This window comes from Anolis carolinensis, chromosome 3, assembly GCF_035594765.1.
Source record: "Anolis carolinensis isolate JA03-04 chromosome 3, rAnoCar3.1.pri, whole genome shotgun sequence".
Lineage (NCBI taxonomy): Eukaryota > Metazoa > Chordata > Lepidosauria > Squamata > Dactyloidae > Anolis > Anolis carolinensis.
Window position 1 is genome coordinate 44409934 of NC_085843.1, and position 21570 is coordinate 44431503.

General features: G+C 37.7%; 1 protein-coding gene across 2 annotated transcripts in view; it reads left to right on the plus strand.

Annotated features, from left to right (window-relative positions):
* Positions 1–1840: 1840 nt before the first annotated feature.
* zpld1 (zona pellucida like domain containing 1) overlaps positions 1841–21570 on the plus strand; it is a 54944-nt gene continuing 35214 nt past the window's right edge. Inside the window, exons 1-3 of one of the 2 annotated variants that reach the window (XM_062974828.1) lie at positions 1841–2035; positions 9476–9589; positions 18036–18256. In XM_062974828.1, the coding sequence (XP_062830898.1) occupies positions 9484–9589; positions 18036–18256 (327 nt within the window). In that variant the 5' untranslated portion in view covers positions 1841–2035; positions 9476–9483. Of the gene's footprint in view, positions 2036–9227; positions 9590–18035; positions 18257–21570 lie in introns of those variants that run through there. The other variant, XM_062974827.1, reaches the window with a different exon arrangement.

Below are 21570 nucleotides of genomic sequence, written 5' to 3' on the forward strand. Positions count from 1 at the left end.
ATTTGGTTCCCAGCTAGTTAGATATTCACCCCATAATCAGTCAACATGATGTACCTACTGTCGATCTTCATTGTACAGTTTTTGACATCCCTCCTCTCATCTAGTTTTTTTTAACTTCTGTAAACTTTAAGGTTCATTAGATATTCCTCACATAGCGAAAGGTGCCTTAGTAACAAACCTAATGTCTAAAAATGCATGCTGCTTAGATTAAAAATCCAGTTATTGATTCCAATCAGATTGGATCCATTAAATCAACTCAGTAAATCAACCCTTATTTAAACTCAGACCTATTGGGACTAACAATTGACTTTAGCAAAGAAAGCTTATTCATTGTTGACAATTATGTTGTGATATGCTAAAAGGTTGCAGGCATACTGTGATAACTATGAGTGTATATGTTTAGAAGTATAGCTGAAGGTCTATACCAATGAATATCCTGCCAACATATTTTAGCTGATGGTTTCACAGAAGGCTGGAATAATATTGAGGAATGGACCCAAGATTTTGTTTTCCTCCTGCCAGAGGGAAGGCTTTTCAAATGTCATTGGAGATCTTCATGAGGCAGCACATTTTAAGTCAGTGTTAATGGAGAGAGACAGGAGTAGTGTTGTAGAGTGATTTTATGTTTTTAATAACCTCCACCAAAGATCAAAAAGGAAGATTTTCTTTTTAAAAAAAATACAATGGCATCATAAAACTAGGAGATTCACATATTATAAATCTACTCAAGGGTAAAAAGGTACTCTTAAGTACATTTGTTTATGATGCTTAAGCAATATTCTATTGCAGATTCCCTTCATGCAGAGTGATCCTGCTTTAACTTTAATTGAGGATCTTAAAAATGTGAATAAATTCTCCTACATTCCAGTCCCTTCCACTTACTATTCCTTTGCAATATCTCTGTTCAGTGAAATCACTGTAATTACTGATTGTATGAGACAGTAGTTAGGTTTTACTCAGTCTTTTATTTATAAAAGCAAGATATTAATGGGAATTTCACCAGATAAATTCAGTGGTTGGTTTTGTTCACCACTATTAATTGGATTTATTTTATTTGACATTCACTCAACTCTTTATGACTTAAACTTGTTCTTGTTTTCCTGCATCACACAATTAATTTCCCATCTTTCTCCCAGTACGAGGCCTGAGGCAGCACCTTTTTTGCTAAAATTTCTTATCTGTTATGTGTTCAGATTTGTGTCTTTGCTCCATCTCTTGATAACCATGGTTAAAAGCAATAAAAATGGAGAGAAGAATGCCTCATTTTTTTAAAGATACATGACTGTAAAGATGAGATAGCAGAACTGCCAAATTAAGGTTCAGTTTCCAGCCATTTGCTCTTTCTCATTGTGTTCGGTTGGCTTTGTATGTATAGATACCTTATTGGTGAATATTGTTTTGATGACAGTTGCATTCAGAATGACATCTCATATCACATTCTGTCTCAAAATGAAATGTGTTTCTCTCTTTTTGCTCATTTGTTTTTGAGTATGATCACAATTGAAAAAGAGTTAGAAACTTCTCACAAAGTACAACAGGGCACTGACAACCTTGCAAGCCAGAGACCGATGTTATCTCCATGCTTTTTTTAAAAAAACACACACACAACAGCAGACAAGATTTTCCACAATGAGCTGATGACAGAGTAATATCTCCAGATTGATTGCTCTCCCCCCACGGACCCCTTGAAATATTTTTACCCTGGAAAATTGTAGATCAAAAGCATCAAACCAAAAGAAAAAAAGGAACACAGAACTGAAGGGAAAAAACCCTATCATAAAGAACCTACTCAGATTTCAGTCTGGTGATGAACAAGCTTGGTAAGTATTTTGAGACCTGGCAGATATTCTCCTCTAAAATCCAGGCAAAGTTTTAAAAAAGAATTTCCATAATGAGTGTCTTTTTCCTCGTCGAAGGAAGTGGAGTATTTTCTGAAAAAGTTCCAGCTAGGCAGTGATGTTAAACAGTTGATTACATGCAGCAGTACAGGATACATGGAGTTCAGCTGACTCAAGTTCTGATCTGGGGGATTTGGGTAAGTTTCCTTCATAGAAACTGCTTAAGAGGTTCCACAATCTATTTGGAGGGTAAACAACAAATGTGAATATTTTCTAAAGTTTCCTTTGTGTCACTCATCTGGTAATATGGGTTCATTGGTAATTCTAGTGGAGCTTGCTGAAAGTTGATTATGGACAAGATAAATCAAACGTCTGTAAAAGTTTCAGTATGAGACGGATTGCGTTAATTTTGCATTCTGGATTGATGAAACCTAGCAATGTGTTAGGCTGCTGTTTGGACTCAGAAGAGACTTAGGATTGGAACTGTCCTGGGATGATGATGCAGATCTAGCACAGAACTTTGCAAGTGGTTCCAGACAGTCTTATCTGGCTGATGGCATCAATCTAATGCATTTCCAAAATCAAAGCCATGTGAGAATCAAATGAGAGGATTTTGATCAATGGGATTTCTTATATGGATTCTACTGCAACAGAAAGGCAGTAATTCAATGCATACACAGTTTCATTATTACAAAAAGTTTCATATTATAAAAAGGCGGCAGATATAATTGTATTTATTTTGTTTCTTTCAAAATGACTCCATCTTCTTTAAGGAGAAACAAGTTGAACTTGAAATAAAATCCTATTTGTTCAATTAATATACCTTAAAATAGCAGATCAATAGTTAAATATATTCAAAACAGGATTTTATCCACCCTTGAGGATAACTAAAGTAGACATTTAGACCTTATCTAACTTTTCTTTATTATGATTATAATTCTTTATAAAAGAATATGGCACGTTTTCTCCCTCCCTCTTTTCATTTAAACTAGACAAGGCATATTTTGAAAATTGCTCCCAGAATAACTGTAAAGCTTGTCAGACTCCAGGATCATTATTGAGTGAGATTCAAAATAAATGAGGAATAATTTTTCTATTTTGCCATAAAAAATTGGGTTCCCCCTGTAAAAAAGTAAAAGGATAGAAAATGTAAAGGCTTAGGCAACTACTGGCATTTTCTATGCAGAAATTTCAGAAAATGTCTATATCAAAAGGTGCACATAATTTGGAGGAGGAGGTTAGAATTGGGTCTATTATATTGCAACCAAATGTTACATTTCTTACAGATAATTTCTTTTTCCGAAGAAGAGAGATCAGAACAGAGTATGAAGCAATAAAATAATACAGTTTTTATTCACACTGAAAACAGAAGGCTTCACTAAGATCTGTGCTATTTCCATCAATCATTTTTGGAGGACTTCTGCCTTGACTTTTGGTTCACTTTGAAAGGATGGACAGAATAATAATAACAACAAAGTGATATTTGTTTGGATCTGTATCCACCTATGCATTTGGAGAAAGTCAACATTGTAAAACAAGAAGCTGCCTGCTACTGAATAAGATCTTCAATCTCAATAGCTCAGTAAATGTCTTCAGAGAAAATAGCAATAGTTGTCCCACTACTGGAACAGAGATAATTTCTATCCCTAGAGCCAAAGTAGATCTTCTGCATGCATCTGACCCTCGATCCTCCCTCTACAAACCCTCATTGCCCCATTACAACCTACATATATCCCATGATCATTTAATTTTTAGGAAAAGGATTAAGAAAAGGAGAATTGTAGGCATTTCTGGGTGAATGTATTTTGCTGTTGCAGCAAAAACTTTGAAGAATAAAATTCAATAATCCTCTCGTTAGCAATATAATTACAAAATATGTCAAATACAGTAATAGATTTTATCAAGTCAAGCCAGCTATAAATAACAGAGCCAAATAAAAAAAAATTCTTGGTATCGTGATTTTTAGGCCTGTTCCTAGGGTTATTTTGGGCATTGATTCAGAAAATTACATTGGATAGACTGCATCAGCTCTAGTTTCTTAGATATGGTTGTCATGGTTTTCTATGAAGACTGGTGGGTGGCATACTGTATTCTATATCTCAAAAACTAGAGCAAAGAGGGGAAAACTGGTGCCATTTTTGGAATCTACAGGTCAAAAATACTCAGAAACAGATCTAACAGTTTAGCCATCAAAATGTGTGTTGGCAAGTGCAATATATCCATCTAGTTATGTATGCACCCATCCACCAATATATTGATCAAAATCCTTTTTTTGGTCTTGATCATTGAAACCATTGATTTATCAACCAACTGGTTGCTAATCATAAAATCTATTATGGAGGTGGTTCTCAACCTGTGGGCCCCCAGGTGTTTTGGCCTACAATTCCCAGAAATGTCAGCCAGTTTACCGATTGTTAGGATTTCTGGGAGTTGAAGGCCAAAACATCTGGACTCACAGGTTGAGAATCATTGTATTAATACCTGTTGTGATAAAAACCCAACTGATTTGTTGGAGTCCATCTTGAAAATTCCGTTTTGGAGAATACAGTAAACAATCATACCAAGTTGATACAAAGTTTTTGTACAATGAAATAAAGGAGCAAAAAGAAAACAAATAGTCTTGCGGTATTTTCAAAAAGTGGACATGTTTTATTGTGGACAGCAGGCCATTTAATCATGTGGGATGAAATATGCTGTCATTCTTTAAGACCTCATAACACTCTTTGGTGTTTAAGAAATGCAGAGAAAGTTCTGGCCTTTTAATCCCAAAATACAGATTGTGGCAAATTTGAAAGATAAAGACTATTGTTCATTAAATGTATTTTTAAAATATTAGTAAACTGTTGTTATGAGCATGGCATCATTTATGCTATCTTCAATTATCTTTGCAGTCAAATGAGTTTCACTATTTCTTAGTTATTAGTTACAAAATTACCTAAGACATTAAGCCTGCAGTTCTAAATGAATTTAAAAATGAGGTTAGTGTTGTTAAACTCACTAGAATGTGTCATAAGTCAATGTACTTATGACCATGCTAACATCATTTGGGTCTTTAGAATGTTCTGTCAAATATGCCAAAACCTTAATAGGTTTCCTATATAGTTCTTGAATAATGGAAATGAAATAATTATTAAACAGCCAATAATACTTCAAAATGTTTTAGTAGAGAATAACTCAACACTTTGAACTATGGACAATTCAGAATGTTTCCGAATTTTTTTTTCATGTCAGGAGCAACTTGAGTTGCTTCTGGAGTGAGAGAATTGACAGTCTGCAAGGACGTTGCCCAGGGGACGCCCAGATGTTTTTGATGTTTTTACCATCCTTGTGGGAGGCTTCTCTCATATCCCCGCATGGAGCTGGAGCTGATAGAAGGAGCTCATCCACGCTCTCCCCGGGTGGGATTCGAACCTGGAAGCCTTCAGGTCAGCAATCCAACCTTCAAGTCACAAGGCTTTAATCCACTACTCCACCGGGGGCTCCAAATGTTTCCGATTGTCTTATGTATATTTAGTGATTCCTGATGCCAGAAATATTTTAGAATACTTTTGTTGTGATTAAATTAAATTTGGTGTGAGGTGACTATCTCTTCCCGAGATCAACTGCAGAATCAGCATCTTCCTATAAGAAAACATGTATAGTTGTCCTCAAAAATTATACATAACATTTCAAATACTTCATTATTTCAATATTTAAGAACATGTCTCCACTAAGGCATTGAATGTTTGCCTATATGTGTCATGTGATCCGCCCTGAGTCCCCTTGGGGGTGAGATGGGCGGAATATAAATGCTGTAAATAAATTATATATATATATATATATATATATATATATATATATATATGAAATTGCTGCAGTTGGATCCTCATGAAAACCAGTTAAATTACCTCATAGTTCATAGTTAAATTGCCTCATGCCACTCTGAGTCCCCTTCAGGGTGAGAAGGGCAAGATATAAATGTAGTAAATAAATAAATAAATAGTTTGCGTGTTTGCATGCACTGTCTGCTATCAAATGGGACATGAAGCAGTGTCTGTTTTTAAAACTTTTTAAAAAAAACGACAGAAGAGAAGGTTCACAGTAGGAACCTAGAAAAATGCATCCTTTGAACAACACTAAGATTACTGAAGAAGACAGAATTATGTTTCCTCAATGATTCCCCCCCTACAGCCTCCAGATTTTTAACATTACTGTAGCTTAAAACTTCAGTTGAGTAATTGGAAATGCAGTTTAGGCATCTAAAGAAAAGGGGCAAAGTTACCAATGAAAAGAGAAGACAACAAATAGCTGTGAATGATTTTCAATGGATCATTTTCTAGAATGCTAGAAATTTTGGGAGGCAAATGAAAAATTCATTGTGGGGAGCATTCGTTGTGCAATGCTCTCATTTTGCTCTACATAGCTACATCCCAGGTCTAGAGTCAATCTTATTGAAATCTATGGGAAGCAGACCTTTTGAAATCTGTGGAAGAAATTATTGATAATTGAGGAGAGGTAAAATTTACCTGATTTGTATTTTCATATGAACCAACCTGATTTACTGTATGTAAACCAGTATGCAATGCAAAATGAAATTATTTTGCAATTCCTTCACTTAAAATTTTTCATTGATGTTCTCCCATCACCATGTATAAAAATGCATACATTAGAGTTCTATGGCTTGAACATAAAGTACAATACCAAACTTTACTGGGGGGGGGGGGGAATACTCTGAAATCCATATAAATTTTAATGCACAACAAGATGTATGCAAGAATGTATATGACGGTTTTATTAAAATCACACAGTTATGGGAAATTGGAGTGGAAAGAACTTGAACTTGGGAACAAATGGATAATATTGAGAACTAAATAGACAAATCCATCTGTCCCTAGGTCCAAATCTCGCATAATGGATCTTCCATCCTTTTCCTTCAATGCTGTAGCCTTTGGAGACGGTTCATAAACTGTTTCCTTTTTTTTAAACTTTTTTTTTAATTTTTATTTATTTATACTTGAAACTTATACATTCTTAAACAAATTTGCAATACAGAGTTATATATATCAAGCTCATATAGTATTTTCACTCTCTATATTACATACTCATATTATTTACCTTTTATTACCCCTCACCTAGTGCTATCCCTTCACCCCAGACCAGCCAGTTACAATATTTATTTCCAAAATTCCATTGTTTCTTTTACAGGTTTTTTCCCCTTACCTTCTACATATACAAACTCTATAAATTTTCCCCATATCTTCCCAAAATCATCCTTTTTTAATATCCCTCTTTTAATTTTAATCTTACATGTCAATTTATCATTTATCGCAATATCCCAAACCTCCTTATACCATTCTTCCAATTGGCACTCCTCACTACCTTTCCATTTTTTGGCTATTAACAATCTTGCTGCTGTTAGCAAGTTGGTGATTAGTTCCTTTAACTCTTTTGATACTTGAATATTATCCATAAATGACAACAGTGCTATTTCAGGCGTTCCTATTATTTCTATTTTGGTGATTCCCTTTATTTCTTTAAAAACGTTCTCCCAAAATTTTTGAACATATTTACAGGACCACCACATATGTATATATGTACCATTTTCCTGGCAGCCCCTCCAGCACTGCTTAGAGTATTTCTTATCAATTTGATTTAATCTAATTGGTGTGAGGTACCATCTCCAAACCACTTTATAATAATTCTCTTTTATTCTTATAAACTGTTTCCAAAGGGGTTGTCATCTCTTCAGAACAAGGTTTTGGCAGTCAAAATGGTTGCAGTGAGAAAGGCTCACTTCTTCCTATTTCTTTTTCATTCTGTGTGCATTTTAATTCCAATTTCCCCAATACATTTTAAAATAGTTCTTTAGTTTCAAGCCATAAAAACACTAAAGCGTGCAACTGAATAGACTGGAAGGGTGCTGGCATAAAATGCAGGCAATGAAAATATAGTGTTTGTTGTTCGTTCAGTGGTGACATTGTTGTACTGCAAAAAAAAAAAAAAAGGTTTATAATGATTACTTTTCCATTAACGCTACCTCATCACAGATTTGAAACAATAAAATTTGATAACTGAATGCCCAAACAATATGCATAACTAGAGTATGCTGATTATGAATATGACAATTGCTCTAACAGAACGGCTTATATATTTATCCATCATGGAAAAGTAGGTATGATACATATGAAAAGTATGGGAACAGAATTTTTATCCTTTGCAGCTAGACAATCCTAAAAATATCAGTGTGCTATCTCAAAAGAAACATATTTAGTAAAAAAAAGTCAGTGTTGTTGAAGGCTTTCATGGCCGGAATCACAGGGTTGTTGTGTGTTTTCCGGGCTGTATGGCCATATACCTCACAACCTCTGAGGATGCCTGCCATAGATGTGGGCGAAACGTCAGGAGAGAATACTTCTGGAACATGGCCATACAGTCTGAAAAGCACACAACCAAAAAGTCAGTGTAAAATAGATGGCTCCATAGACAAAAAAGGACTATAGACTATCAGCTGTTGTCAGAAGATTCAATCAGAAATTAGGAAGGCCAATTATTTACTATGTATTCATACTAAAACCATTCAATGGCAATAATTCACATATCCATTTGTATGTATGGGGAAACCACACTGAATAGTATATTTTCAGACACATTGGAGAAGGGAACTCTACAGCTTCTGCCTTGTGTAATCCTAGGGTGCATCTACACTGTTCAGTTGATTCAGTTTGACACCACTTTAACTGCCATGGCTCCGTGCTATGGCATTCTGGAAGCTGCATAGCTGCACCCCTAGTGGATGAAGTCACTATGCTTTTGTCTCTACACGTATTTTGCAAGTGGTCACACATTTGGTCTGTAAAGACATTGTTATTTGTGCAACTGATGATGTCACTCCTTGGCTATGATTGTAGATCGCCCAGAGTCACTTGCAGTAACAGAAGGACATCATTGAATCTGAATTGTAACTTAATAGCTTGAACATTAGAATATAGAAGAGAACAAGGAAATGGGAGTTCAAAGGAGTACCAAAATATTTGAAAATTTAAAAGGCATAGAGAAAATAAAGCACACTGCAGCCAGGCATTCACATCCATTTTGATCTGAATTTTTAAAGAACCAAAGCCTAGCTGATCTTGGAAGCTAAGCAGAGTCAGCCTTGATTATTACTTGGACAGGAGACTGCCAATATATTTGAGGCTGCTAATACATTTGAGGGGAGGAATTGGCAAAAGTATATTATCTGAATCTTCATCAAGTCACTAAATGTTGACCTGAAGACACACAGACACACAACACACAGACAAAGGCGTATTTTTGGGTATGGCTTTAATGATAAGAGCCATTTGGCAATGGAATAGACTGCTGCTTTGGGGCGTGGTGGACTCACATCTTTGAAGGGCTTCAAACAGAGGCTGGATAGCCATTTGTCAGGAGTGCTTTGATTGTGTTTTCCTGCATGGCAGGGGGTTAGACTGAATGGCCTTTGTAGTCTCTTCCAATTCTTGTGATTCCTTATGACTGCTGTTTCTGAATCAGGCCAAGAGGATCATCATTGTTGTGGATTCTTGTATTTTGATTATGATCAGTTGATGTAACTGTTACAACTTTAATGTCTACGAAAGCAATCCAGGGCAAAGAATAATTGCCTGATGTTCTGCTAGGTTTTGCGATGGAACGAGTATGGCTGCTGCTCCTGCTCACTATAAAGGTGCTCTCAGTGACCACGCAATTCAATGGATACAACTGTGATGCCAGCCTCCACAGCAGGTTTCCGGGTAAGTGCTAATTGCAACAAGTTAATTAAATCCTTCATTATCTAGTTTACAAGAGATGCTTATCAGTAAAAATGACAAGTTTCAAAGTGACTGAAGAACTGGGAGAAAACACCTCATTAACTGTCTAATGGTGAGTGAAATTCCTGTAAACTAGCAAAAAACTACCAGCTGAGTTATATCAGTAGGTGCAAATCCAAACAATAACAACATACTTTCTTTTCATCCAAAGGGTGAACTTTAGAGGTCCTTTTTAGTAAAAATCCACACAATTATTGTTAGAAATATTGGTAACATGTTTTTCCTAGAGCAATGTAGGAAGATGTTTCCTTAGGGTCAAAGAAAATATAACACTGTTCTCAGCAATTGGGTGAAAGACTTTTTAAAAAAATACACCAGCAAGTAAGTAGGATTCCATAATTGGAGTTTGATATAGAGTCAGTGTGAGTCAATCAAGAAGCAACCTCTACTCCTTGTTAGATTTTCATCGAGGTTAGGCATTCTATGCTTGCTACTTACTCTTAAAAAAAGAAGAAAAAGCCATTCATGCAGTTCCTGATGACTGTCATGTCTAATGGTGCACTGAGAGGTCTCTAACATTTCATTTGAAAACTTCCAATGGCTTTTAACTAAATTGCCTGGCTGATGCCCACTTTCCCTAATAATACAAAGCTGAAAATGAATAGCAACACTATGAATATATTGAACCCCAAGTATGTGCTTCCCCTCTAACCTGTTTTAGATGTGAGTCACCAACCTTACCCATTTAGCCCTGTCTATGTAAACCAGTAATTAAACCTGCTCCATTTTTATTGCTATATATTTATATGATTAGTTTTTATGATATGATGTGAATAAGAATATTTTTTCATTCTGTAATAAGTTTTTAATTCTGTTCTATTTGGTGTCTTGAACACTTTGGGGGCAGAAAGGTGAGGTATAAATTAAATATATTTCAGACTGAATTTTGCTTGGTGGTTCTCAATTATGAGGGACTTTTGGTTACCCTTTCAGATTAAAACTTTCAGAATCTTCCAGCCTGCACAAAATTTATAATCCAAATATCTTTTCCAAACTTTGTTTGGGTGGATTGTTTGACCTTGATCTATTATATTGTACTAAACCGCTGAAGTTAAACACCAACTAATTTTGTTATTGATTCTTCTGTTTCCATATATTCTAAAAAAAAAATTAGGACTGTTTAACAGATTCAGGACCACAGTTTAATTTGTATTTATTTATTTCATACATTTGTATCCCACCCTTCTCACCACCCCGGGGAAGGGGAGGACTCAGGTTGGCTTCACAACCAGCAGTCATTACATGCCAAAAACAAACTGTTATAAAAACAATACAGTTAAAAATAGATAATTAAAACATCAATTATAAAAACATCATTTAAAAATTGCACAAATCTAAATCACATTTATGAGGTCACTTGGGGCGATTTTCCAGCCTCTGTGGCGAATTGGTGGGGCAGTGGAGAATCCCAATCCCCGGTGCCCTGTCTCGCCTGCAGTGATGCTTTGCCATCACACATGGGGAAGATTGCCACACAGCTTCCCCATGTACTGGCCCCATGGTTTGCATTTTAGGATGCTTGCACACCACTTGAGTCACAGAGCCATGTCAGAAGTGAGCCTACGTTGTCTGATGGGAAGTGTGGGGCTTCATGACTCAACTGGGGTGAAAGCATCCTACAGTGCTGAAAATGACTTGTCTGATGAGGTCCTAAGTCAATTCCTGAATAAGGAAGGAAACTGGGAAGATTTTTACCAGCTTTCAAACTAATAAACTCAGGGCACTTCTAGATATAGGTTAAGCCCGCTTCAGAGTGGGTTAAAGAAATCCGCTCCATAGTAGGTTTAAGTCCCCCCCTCCCCCAAATGGGCTTTGCCTGTTGGGTGTCTGCATGCCATCCCAAAAACTTTCAGGATGGCATTGGGCCACCCCCCAAAGCCTTAAAAATAATTAAAATTACTGGGTTGCTATAAGGCTGCTCTGGCAGCCCTCCTGGCAGATACCAATGATGCGCCAGGAGGGGCAGAGGAGGAATGATCATTGGTATAGATCAGAAGGGCTGTCAGAGCAGCCTCATGGGTACCCAATAAGTTTTTATTTATTTTTATGGCTTTTGAGGAGGGGGTTGGGGAGGGGGGTGCCCTCTTTGCTTCTCCAGGATCATGGGACTCGAAGAAACAAATTGGATTGCAGGGACAGAATACTGGGACTGCAGAATGGGTCCCAGTAGTCTGCCCCAAATGGGCTCATACCCCATTAGAACTGGGCCTTTCAGGAAGGCTCAGATCTAATTGTGTATCTAAATAATTTGGGACAAAGCAGGGTTTACCTGCTTTGTCTCAAATTACTTCACTTTTACCTGAGGTGTTGTTTGGAAGGGCCCTTAGTCCAATTTGATTTCAGATTGGAATGGCAAAGGGCAAAGTACTTTGAATGATCTACAGACATTATATTAAAAATAAATGGAAGAAGGCTAGGTAGGGTGTTTCTAAAAAAATCCCAAAGTGATTTGTAGGAGAAAGATGAGATCTAAGCTTGACTCATTGATAGCCCCAATGTGTGTTTTGTAACAAGAATGTTACTCATGTTCTTCACTCACAGCACTCATGCAATGGGATCATATGAAGTTAAGTTATCGGAGAAAAAGCTTTATGTGAGGGAAAGCTGGCTGGGATCCTGTGACATCATATGTAACTATGATGACAGGAATCTGTGACTCTTCTTACATCTGATGGTGCAATCCCCCAAAAACCTAGCTTTTTAGCTTAGCAGCACTTAAACTGAAGGGTTGCTTTAGATTAAAGTGTCAGAAAATAACATCTGTAGCACTCTCCCAGTCATATAATGTGTTGATAACAGAAAGTTGGAGAGATTCTTGAGGTTCTGCAACAATTGCTTTTCTCAATGTATCCCTAACCTACCTACCTACCAATGGCACGTGTGAAACCTGTCATTTTTGTTCAAGATATTGGAGTGTGTGGTGGCCTTCCAAATCCAGAAGTTTCTGGATGAAACAGATTACTTAGATCCATTAAAATTAATTTTCAATTCTGGCTATGGAAGAGAAAAAGCTTTGGTCTCCTTGGTGGATGACCTACACAGGGAACTGGACAGAGGGAGCATGTCCTTCTGGGCTCTGCTGGACTGCTCAGTGGCACTGAATTGAACATGTCTCTGACTGTAATAAAGTGAACTTGACTTGAGTGGCATTAAATATCACCTATGGTATCCTTCTCAGCCACCTTGCTGGGATGACATTTGAGGACACTGTTTTACTGCTGCTTCTAGGAAAGGAAAAACCAAAAGGTGGTGCTGGGGGGAGGGCTCCTGTTTGACCTCCTGACCATTGGCATGTGAAGTCCCTTTGTCTCCCATGCTATTTAACATATACACATATACACAAAACCTGTGGAAGAAGTTGTTTGGTATTTTGGAATGGAATACCATCAAGATACAGGTGACAACCATTCTACTACTCATTTCCATCCCAATCCAAGGAGGCTGTTGTGGTCCTTAACCAGTGTCTGTCATCAATTGACATGTACAGTAATACAGACAAGACAGAGATGCTCTTGGAAAATTGAAAGGCAGGTCAGAGAATAGATTCAGCGTGTATTACATGGAGTTACACTCTTCCTGAAGACACATGTCTACAGTTTGGAGATACTCTTGGATTCAACTTTGAACCCGGAGACATAAATTTCGGCACTGGCCAGGAATACCTTTGCACATTTAAAGCTTGTGCTCTAAATGTAACAATTCCTTGAGATGCTGGATCTCATCACAGTGATACATGGCTTAATTACATCCTGTTTGGATTACTGTAACTGGTCTACTTGGAATTACCTTTGAAGAGTGTTTGAAACTTTAACCACTTCAAAGATCTGCAGCCAGACTATTAACTGGGGCATTGTATACCTCTGTTGAAACAGTGCCATTGGTTGTCAGTTTTTTTTTCTGGGCACAATTCAAAGTGCTGATTATGACCTACAAATCCCTATACAGCTCAGATCCAGGCTATTTGGCAGGCACCAGGGAGTATGCTGAATCCGGCAGGCAGTGGGGGAAACCGTTGCCTCATGCCCCACATTGCCAGCATGGCCACTTTTCCCATCACATGGGAAAAAGCATCACCGCCTGATTTCCCCCTGCACTCAACCCAGCTTACCAAATGAGAATACAGGAAGCCCATGTTCTCAGGGCTCTGTCATACAACTCTTCCAGGATGGAGTCCTGCCAGAAGTAGCTGTGTCATGTGATGGACTCCATTGAGCTCCGTCCCGGCTCCATCCAAGAAGTGTCCTAGGACGGAGCCAAGTTATCATGTGATGAGGCCCATGGTGTACCTAATATAGAGCTTTTGCTATTCCCATTGTTTGAGTTTCATAATGAAATCAATGACATTTAAATGTGTTTAACTTTGGCAACATGTTTTTTATTTATAATATCTACCAACATTGACGTAATCTCTCTTTATACTTATTTTTTCACGTTTAAGATACACAGAGCCAGTAAACATAGATATACTTTCCTAGCTCCCAGTAGGAAGATGACATCTTGTTTCATGTACATTTATAGCTGGCACTGCAGCTATTCCCTTTCCTCAAAACTGAATATTTTATCTTGTTGTGAAATGGAACAAACAGGAACCTGTCTGAGTCTTAATATTCTCAAGGGTGGATTTTCACTTGGTCCCACCTCTGACACAAGGCTGTCTGGTTGAAAGCTTGCCTTTATATTGAAAGTATCTTTAAAAATATGGCATTGATGCCCAGTAGGTAAATCTGAATTTTCATTTTGAAGTGAATAGGTGGTTATGATTATTGGTAGTACCAGGGGTTTGCCTGCCATCATGAATTACTGCTTGGCTAATTCACCAAAGTCTGTTGAGAGAGAGAAAAAAAAGAATGCTGATTTTAGACTTTGCTTTAATATTTCAGTTGGCATTTTAATACATCACAACAGTATAGCTCAATCATGCTTCTGCAAATTTACTGATGTAATAAGAAGGATGGTTATACTTGGTAATTAAATTTTTGTCATCAAGTTAGTGACAATAGAACTCCCACTGTGTGCCTGGGGATTTCCTAACATGCCAGACTATCTCTTCCATATGACTGTAACCTTTAAGTTACAATACTCAAGTAGAAAAGAATGAAGCAACAATAGAAACCATGTGGGGGTATTTATGAAGAAACAGAAAGAAGGAGTCAAAGTTTCAGCTAGTTAACTTTCATTTAATCTGTGAAATTCAACCTTCACTTTTCTATAATCCTTCCAATGCCATTATATGTCCTGTCTTGTTACTACAGACATGTGCACATTTTTCTCTCATTAGTTTTGGGATAATTATCGTTCTGTCCTCCATGACTCCACATGCCTATTTTGAGCTTTTTTGAGACTAAGTTAACTATGTAATTATGTAATTAACATAATTATTTTATTAATAGAGTTGTTCCTTATTATTCACTGTGGTTTGGTTTCAGGATCCCTGTGGATACAAAAATCCATGGATGCTCAAGTTTCATTATATACTATGATGTAGCAAAATGGTTATATACATGGCAAAATCAAGGTTTGCTTTTTGGAATTTCTTTTTTGAAACAGTTTCAAACCATGGATGGTTGAATCGATGGATATGGGGGGCCAATTGTACTGACCATCATCATATTATTATTTTCTTCATTTCCCCTGTTGTTAGCTGTCAAGTCACCTATGATTGAGAGACTTCCAAGTCACATTATCTTTAACTACCCTGCTCAAGTCTTTCAGATTTATGCCATGTCTTCCTCAATTGAGTTTATCTATCTGTAATGAAGTTCTCTTTTATTCTGCCTTTTACTGTACCAAGCATTATTGTATTTCTAGTGAGTTATATTTTCTAATAATATGGCTGAAGCATGACAGTCTCAGTTTAAACTTCCTGGACTAAACTGAGTGGCTAACCAGCATGGCTGCTCAGGGGTTTAGGAACAGTCCAAAAAGTAATCCTCTGAACTCTGGTGTAATACTATGTGTAACTGCTTGCTTTAGGTGGAGAAACATCCCTGTGTTTCTACTAAGAGACATCAGGTCAGTTCAATATTGTTTGGGATCAAGGCTGACCAAATATTGAAAACATTTTGCTGTTGGAGAAAAACAAAATAGTTATTACTCACTTTCCATGTACACAACTTAAGAGGATAAACAATGGAATCTTATTTTATATGTGTACATTGTCACTGATACAGTATAAAACTAAGGATGATACAAAAGAGCAAGCTAGTTTTATTGATACTGGGAAGGTCATTTGGCACATATATTGATACAGGAAGGATTTGGTGGCTCTGTTCCCCAAAGCTCCCTTGAGCACTTGCCTAACTGTGCATTGTAACTCTCTATGTTGGAGCATAAACTAAGGATGGGCACTAACTTGTGCATCTGTATCAGATGAGAAATACTAGGTGTTTACACATATGCTCTCTCTCTTGAACTGGACATTTCTAAGTACAGTTTTGAAGAGTGTTCAGTTATAATCCACTGGACTAGTTTTGAAGTAAGTATGGTTATGATGAAGATGTGAGTGTTGGATATTGGAAAGAAAGCCTATAATAGTTTTATGGGATTTGGCTGACCTATTTCTGTTACCTTTTGTAACAATTCTGTGATTCAGACTGCTGCTGCTACTGCTGCTGCTGTCTTCACTGAAAAATGGAGATATTATCACTTGAAAACCTTTCAAAACCTTCCTATTATTATGAAAATCTAAAAAGCTGTTAATGACATGTATGCTCCTACAACCAAATTAATTGGATGCTCCCTGAATGCTCTCTTTGACTGTCTTCTCAGTCCTACATTATATGATGAACAAATCTGCTGTAAGATCAAATATTGTATTCAGAAGCTGGTTGTGATGTAACACCTTTATAATGGTTCCTCACAATATTGTTCCCATTAATACACTACATCAATTGGGTGCTGTTTAAAAACTTTATGTGCATCATTAAGTGAAGTCATGTGTTTCATTGCACTTCTTCTATAACTAACATTTTATTTAAGTAACACTGCTACTTAACAAAGATATTTTGAATTGAGTGCCTGCAAATGATGTGTGTGTGATATTAATGTGTTGCTGTAGTAAAAACATTTGAGTACCAGTGGGGGACTGGCTATTCTCTGTGAGAAGAAAGTATGTCTTTTAATGAAGAGCTCTATGAAAGATGTACAGAAATGTAGCACATGGACCAAGTCACACAGGCAGATACTGTTCACAATTTTGATCTGGTTCTTATGTATCCGAAAACCTGGTTGTTTCAGCTTGCTTTTGACAACACCTAGTCCCTTGTCACATATGCCCAGTCCCTATGTTCCAGAAGATTATGCTGCTATCTCACTTTATCCAATACCTGGCCCTATCTGTCCTGCTTGCACTATCCCATGCCTTTGCCCAGCCCTTGTATGCCCATACCACACCAATTGAAATGTGGAAATTTCACTGCATGTGGCTGTTTGATATTCTTATGTTTTACTAAAACTGTTTTTAACTGTTTTGTTACTTTTATAGTTTTTATTGTATCTATGTTTTGTTTTGATGGATCATTTGTATCTCGGTGCATTGGCTCCATGTGTAAGCCACACTGAGTCACATTTGGGAGATGGTGGTGGGGTATTAAAATAAAGTTGTTGTTGTTATTATTATTATTATTATTATTATTATTATTATTATTACCTTGTCACATGGCTGCTGAAATAGCTTTGCATCATCAGGAGGCGTGGAGAACCTGACACTCCATGCCCCGCATTGCCTGGCTCCAGTTATGAGTGATCCCATATGGGGAAGCGTTGACTACACAGCTTCCCCCAATTGCTTCTTATAACAACACAGGAAGCCTCCAGTGTTGCTACAGTGGTGGCACGTGCCAGCTTCACCCTACATCAACCGTGGAGCCACGCTGGCATCGTTTGCTGGGAGCTAGAGGGCTCCATGGGTGAGGTAGGGCAGAGCCCGCATATTCCACTGAAATCTGCCCTTTGTGATCAGGTGGTCTGTCTAACATCTGTGAAGAATATGTTTTGTGGTCATTTAGATTAACTTTGCTTTGGGTTTTCTTCTTTAGTGATGCGAAAGGTTCAGAGTCTGGGAAAGATACATCTTCCAGATCTCCTAGCCAGCATTTTAACTGGGGAATTTCAGGAATTGTAGTTCAAAAAGTAACTTTTCTAAGGTCCATACAAATCATAATGTTCTGCATGGTCTTTTCAGTTTTGACACCCACAATACAGAATGATCTAAGAAGAAATTCATTTGTGTCAATCCAAACTGCTGACATTCTTAATTTGTTTATGTGACTTGCATTTTTAAATAAATATTTTATATTAGCATTTCTTACAATTAAAATAAAATTATAGATAAATATAAATAACTACTTTTATTTCTGTTTCATTGTAGCGGAAAGAGACATCAATGTCTACTGTGGAGTACAAGCAATTTCTATGAAGATTAATTTTTGCACTGTCCTTTTCTCCGGTTATTCTGAAACAGATTTAGCATTAAATGGGAAACATGGGGACTCTCACTGCAGGGGATTTATAAACAACAACACATTTCCTGCTGTGGTCATATTCATTATCAATCTCAGCACATTGGAGGCCTGTGGTAACTCTTTAATGGTAAGACAAGTGTCTTTAAAGCTTACATGTTGCTTTAAAATTTCCATCACTGTGTAAAACAGTACATATTGCCACATCAAATATATGATTTGCTACCATGTAATAAACAAAAACAAAATATAGCACTGCATTTGTTACATTTCCGTGGAATGAGGCATAATGGGGAAAACTTGCAATGGCAGTACACAATCCATTTCATGTAGTACGTCTTACTAGGATAAGAAGAGGAGAAAGGGAAAGAAGTGTGGGGCTTTCAATCTTCTTTGCTTCTCTTGAGAAGTTGTGTACACCAGTGCTGTTCAAAGTGGTAGTCTCTGGACAAATACCAGTCCATGATCCATTGACTTCCAGTCTATGGTGAGTTTCTAGGTAACAAACAATTGCAGTTAGATGGTAATGGTCTCTTGCAGATTGGAAGGAAAAATCATGTATCTTGAGAGGCATGGGTGTACATAACTATGGATGCTGGAGGAGTATTTTTTACTGAACATAGATTTGGGGATTGAAGAAAGATAGCAAAAACTGAATGAAGTATCCTTTGTTCTTGTGAGCAGGCCCGGTTCTTCATTGAGGCCCATGAAGCCGCTGCTTCGGGCGCAGCCCTTCCTGGGTGCACTCAAAGCGGCGGTGGCGGCGGGAGGCAGTGGTGGCAGCAGCGGCAGCTGCGACCATTGGGTCGCTCGCCACGGAACAAAGAAGTATTTTGTATTCTCGCGAGGTCTTGCAGAAATCTCACAAAATCTCGCGAGAATACCAAGTACTTCCTTGTTCCGCAGCGAGCGACCCAATGGTCACCGCCGGCGGTAAGTTTGGGGTGGGGGGGCGTAATTTTGGGGAGGGGGTGGCCCTAGGTTTGCTTACATACTAAGAAAACCTAGGGCCGCTCCTGCTTGTGAGTATAACATTTCACAGACTTATAGACTTCATTGTGGTCTCTATTCTGTTGTTTTATGCTGCATAGCAACGAGTTGAACATTTATGAAATTATGTTTGAAATTAAGAGGCGAGGTTCAGGAGTTTGGGGTGTTGGTTGGTTACTATTATTTAAACTCTAAATCCCACCCACTCCATTGGTATGCTATTTGCAGTCTTCTCATATGAAGGAAAAAGTGTAGAGAAGGAAAGCAAGATTGTAGCATTGTGACTGGCAATACTAGCTTCCAGTCACAGGAAATTGTTTTACCAGATCACAGAGTTTTGTAGAATGTGTATTTGAGTAGCTATCAGGTCAATTTAGTGCTACTTCCTAGTTCTGTCTCTCAGCAACTGGGATGTTCAAAGTAGTTTAATGGAATGTATGGGACCTGTGAAGGTGTAGCATTGTGTTTCATAGAATCATAGAGTTGGAAGAGGCCTTGTGGGCCATCCAGTCCAACCCCCCTGCCAAGAAGCAGGACAATCACATTCAAAATACCCCCGATAGCTGGACATCCAGCCTCTGTTTAAAAGCCTCCAAAGAAGGAGCCCACACCACAGACCGGGCAGAGTGTTCCACTGCTGAACAGCTCTGGTGTTTGATAGTCAGGTCCTCCTGCCTCTACCTCTGTATGCTTTTTCAAATGCATCATGCTTCTTCTTCTCCTTCTCCTTCTCCTTCTCCTTCTCCTTCTCATCTCAGACTCTTCGTGAGCTCATGGACCAGTCCACGCCAGAGCTCCCTGTCCGCCATTGCTGCCCCCCAGTTCCTTCAAGGTCAAGCCAGTCACTTCAAGGATACCATCCATCCATCTTGCCCTTGGTCGGCTCCTCTTCCTTATTCCTTCCATTTTCCCAAGCATCATGATCTTTTCCTACCCTCATCTCCTTCCGAAGGAGCTTAAAAACCTGGCTCTTCCAAAAGGCCTTTGACACTTAATCTGTTGTTGGACTGATCTATCTGCCCATTTTATAATAGCCCCATTCTTGAGGTGTTGCCAATGTTATATTGCACTTTATTGTCCATTTCAACTGTGAAATTACCTTCCCCATTTTGGCACATTCTGCACTTTGCCTGGGTTCTATGAATTAGTCTCCTGTTTTAATATTGTATGCTTCATGTCGATTTTAACGATTGTTTTTACTGATATTGATGTTTTTATTGGGATAATTGTTTTATTGCTGTGTTATTGATTTGATTGTTTTATCAGGCAAGGCCACATGTAAGCCGCCCTGAGTCCCTTCGGGGAGATGGGGCGGGGTATAAAAATGAAGTTGTTATTATTATTATTATTATTATTATTATTATTATTATTATTATTATTATTCCAAGCTTTTCTGTGTCCTCATGATGTGGCCAAAATACTTCAACTTTGCCTCCAATATCCTTCCCTCCAGTGAGCAGTCGGGCATTATTTCCTGGAGGATGGACTGGTTGGATCTTCTTGCGGTCCAAGGCACTCTCAGGATTTTCCTCCAGCACCAAAGTTCAAAAGCATGTATCTTCCTTCGCTCAGGCTTCCTTATGGTCCAGCTCTCACAATAATAGGTTACTATGGGGAATACCATTACTTTAACTATGTGGACCTTCGTTGCCAGTGTGATGTCTCTGCTTTTCACTATTTTATCGAAGTTGGCCATTGCTCTTCTCCCAAGAAGTAGACGTCTTCTCATTTCCTGGCTGCAGTCTGCATTTGCAGTGATTTTCGCACCTAGAAATATAAAGTCTGTCACTGCCTCCATGTTTTCTCCCTCCCTCTCCTTGCCAGTTATCAATCGGTCTGGTTGCCATAATCTTGGTTTTCTTGATGCATTCTGATCCTATTGCACTTTTTGTGATTTTGATACCAATTAATCTGAAACTATGGAGGGTATTTTTAATTAACACAGTTCTATAGCTTCTGCATTCATCATACTAAAACTTAACCAAAACAGTAACCACCAAAAACAACTCATTTGATCTAACAAAAACATGGAAGAGGTTAAAATCCTGTACATAATATCTTAATCTGATATCTTTTTTGAACAATAAAGCAAACCCTCTACTCATGCTTATGAATGGCCATGCGTTCTAAATTAAAGCCATTCTCTACAATGAGTTCGTTTGTTTTTGTAACAATTTATCCAAAAAAATGTACCTAGATGGATTTGTCTTCAGGAAAAATTGTAGCTATAAATTAACAGTGAAACATTAATACATATAGTTCAAAACACCATGCACCTATTTGTTGGACATTTGGCAAACATAATCCATCTCCATTATTATCTAATTCTGATAAACATAAGACAGTCTGATTCATGGGAGCCATAAAATGTTCAACTCTAGATTATATATTTAGTTCCAAGTTGAATCAGATCAGGGCTAAACTGAGGCAAAGTGGAACTCTGAGCCAAATTGA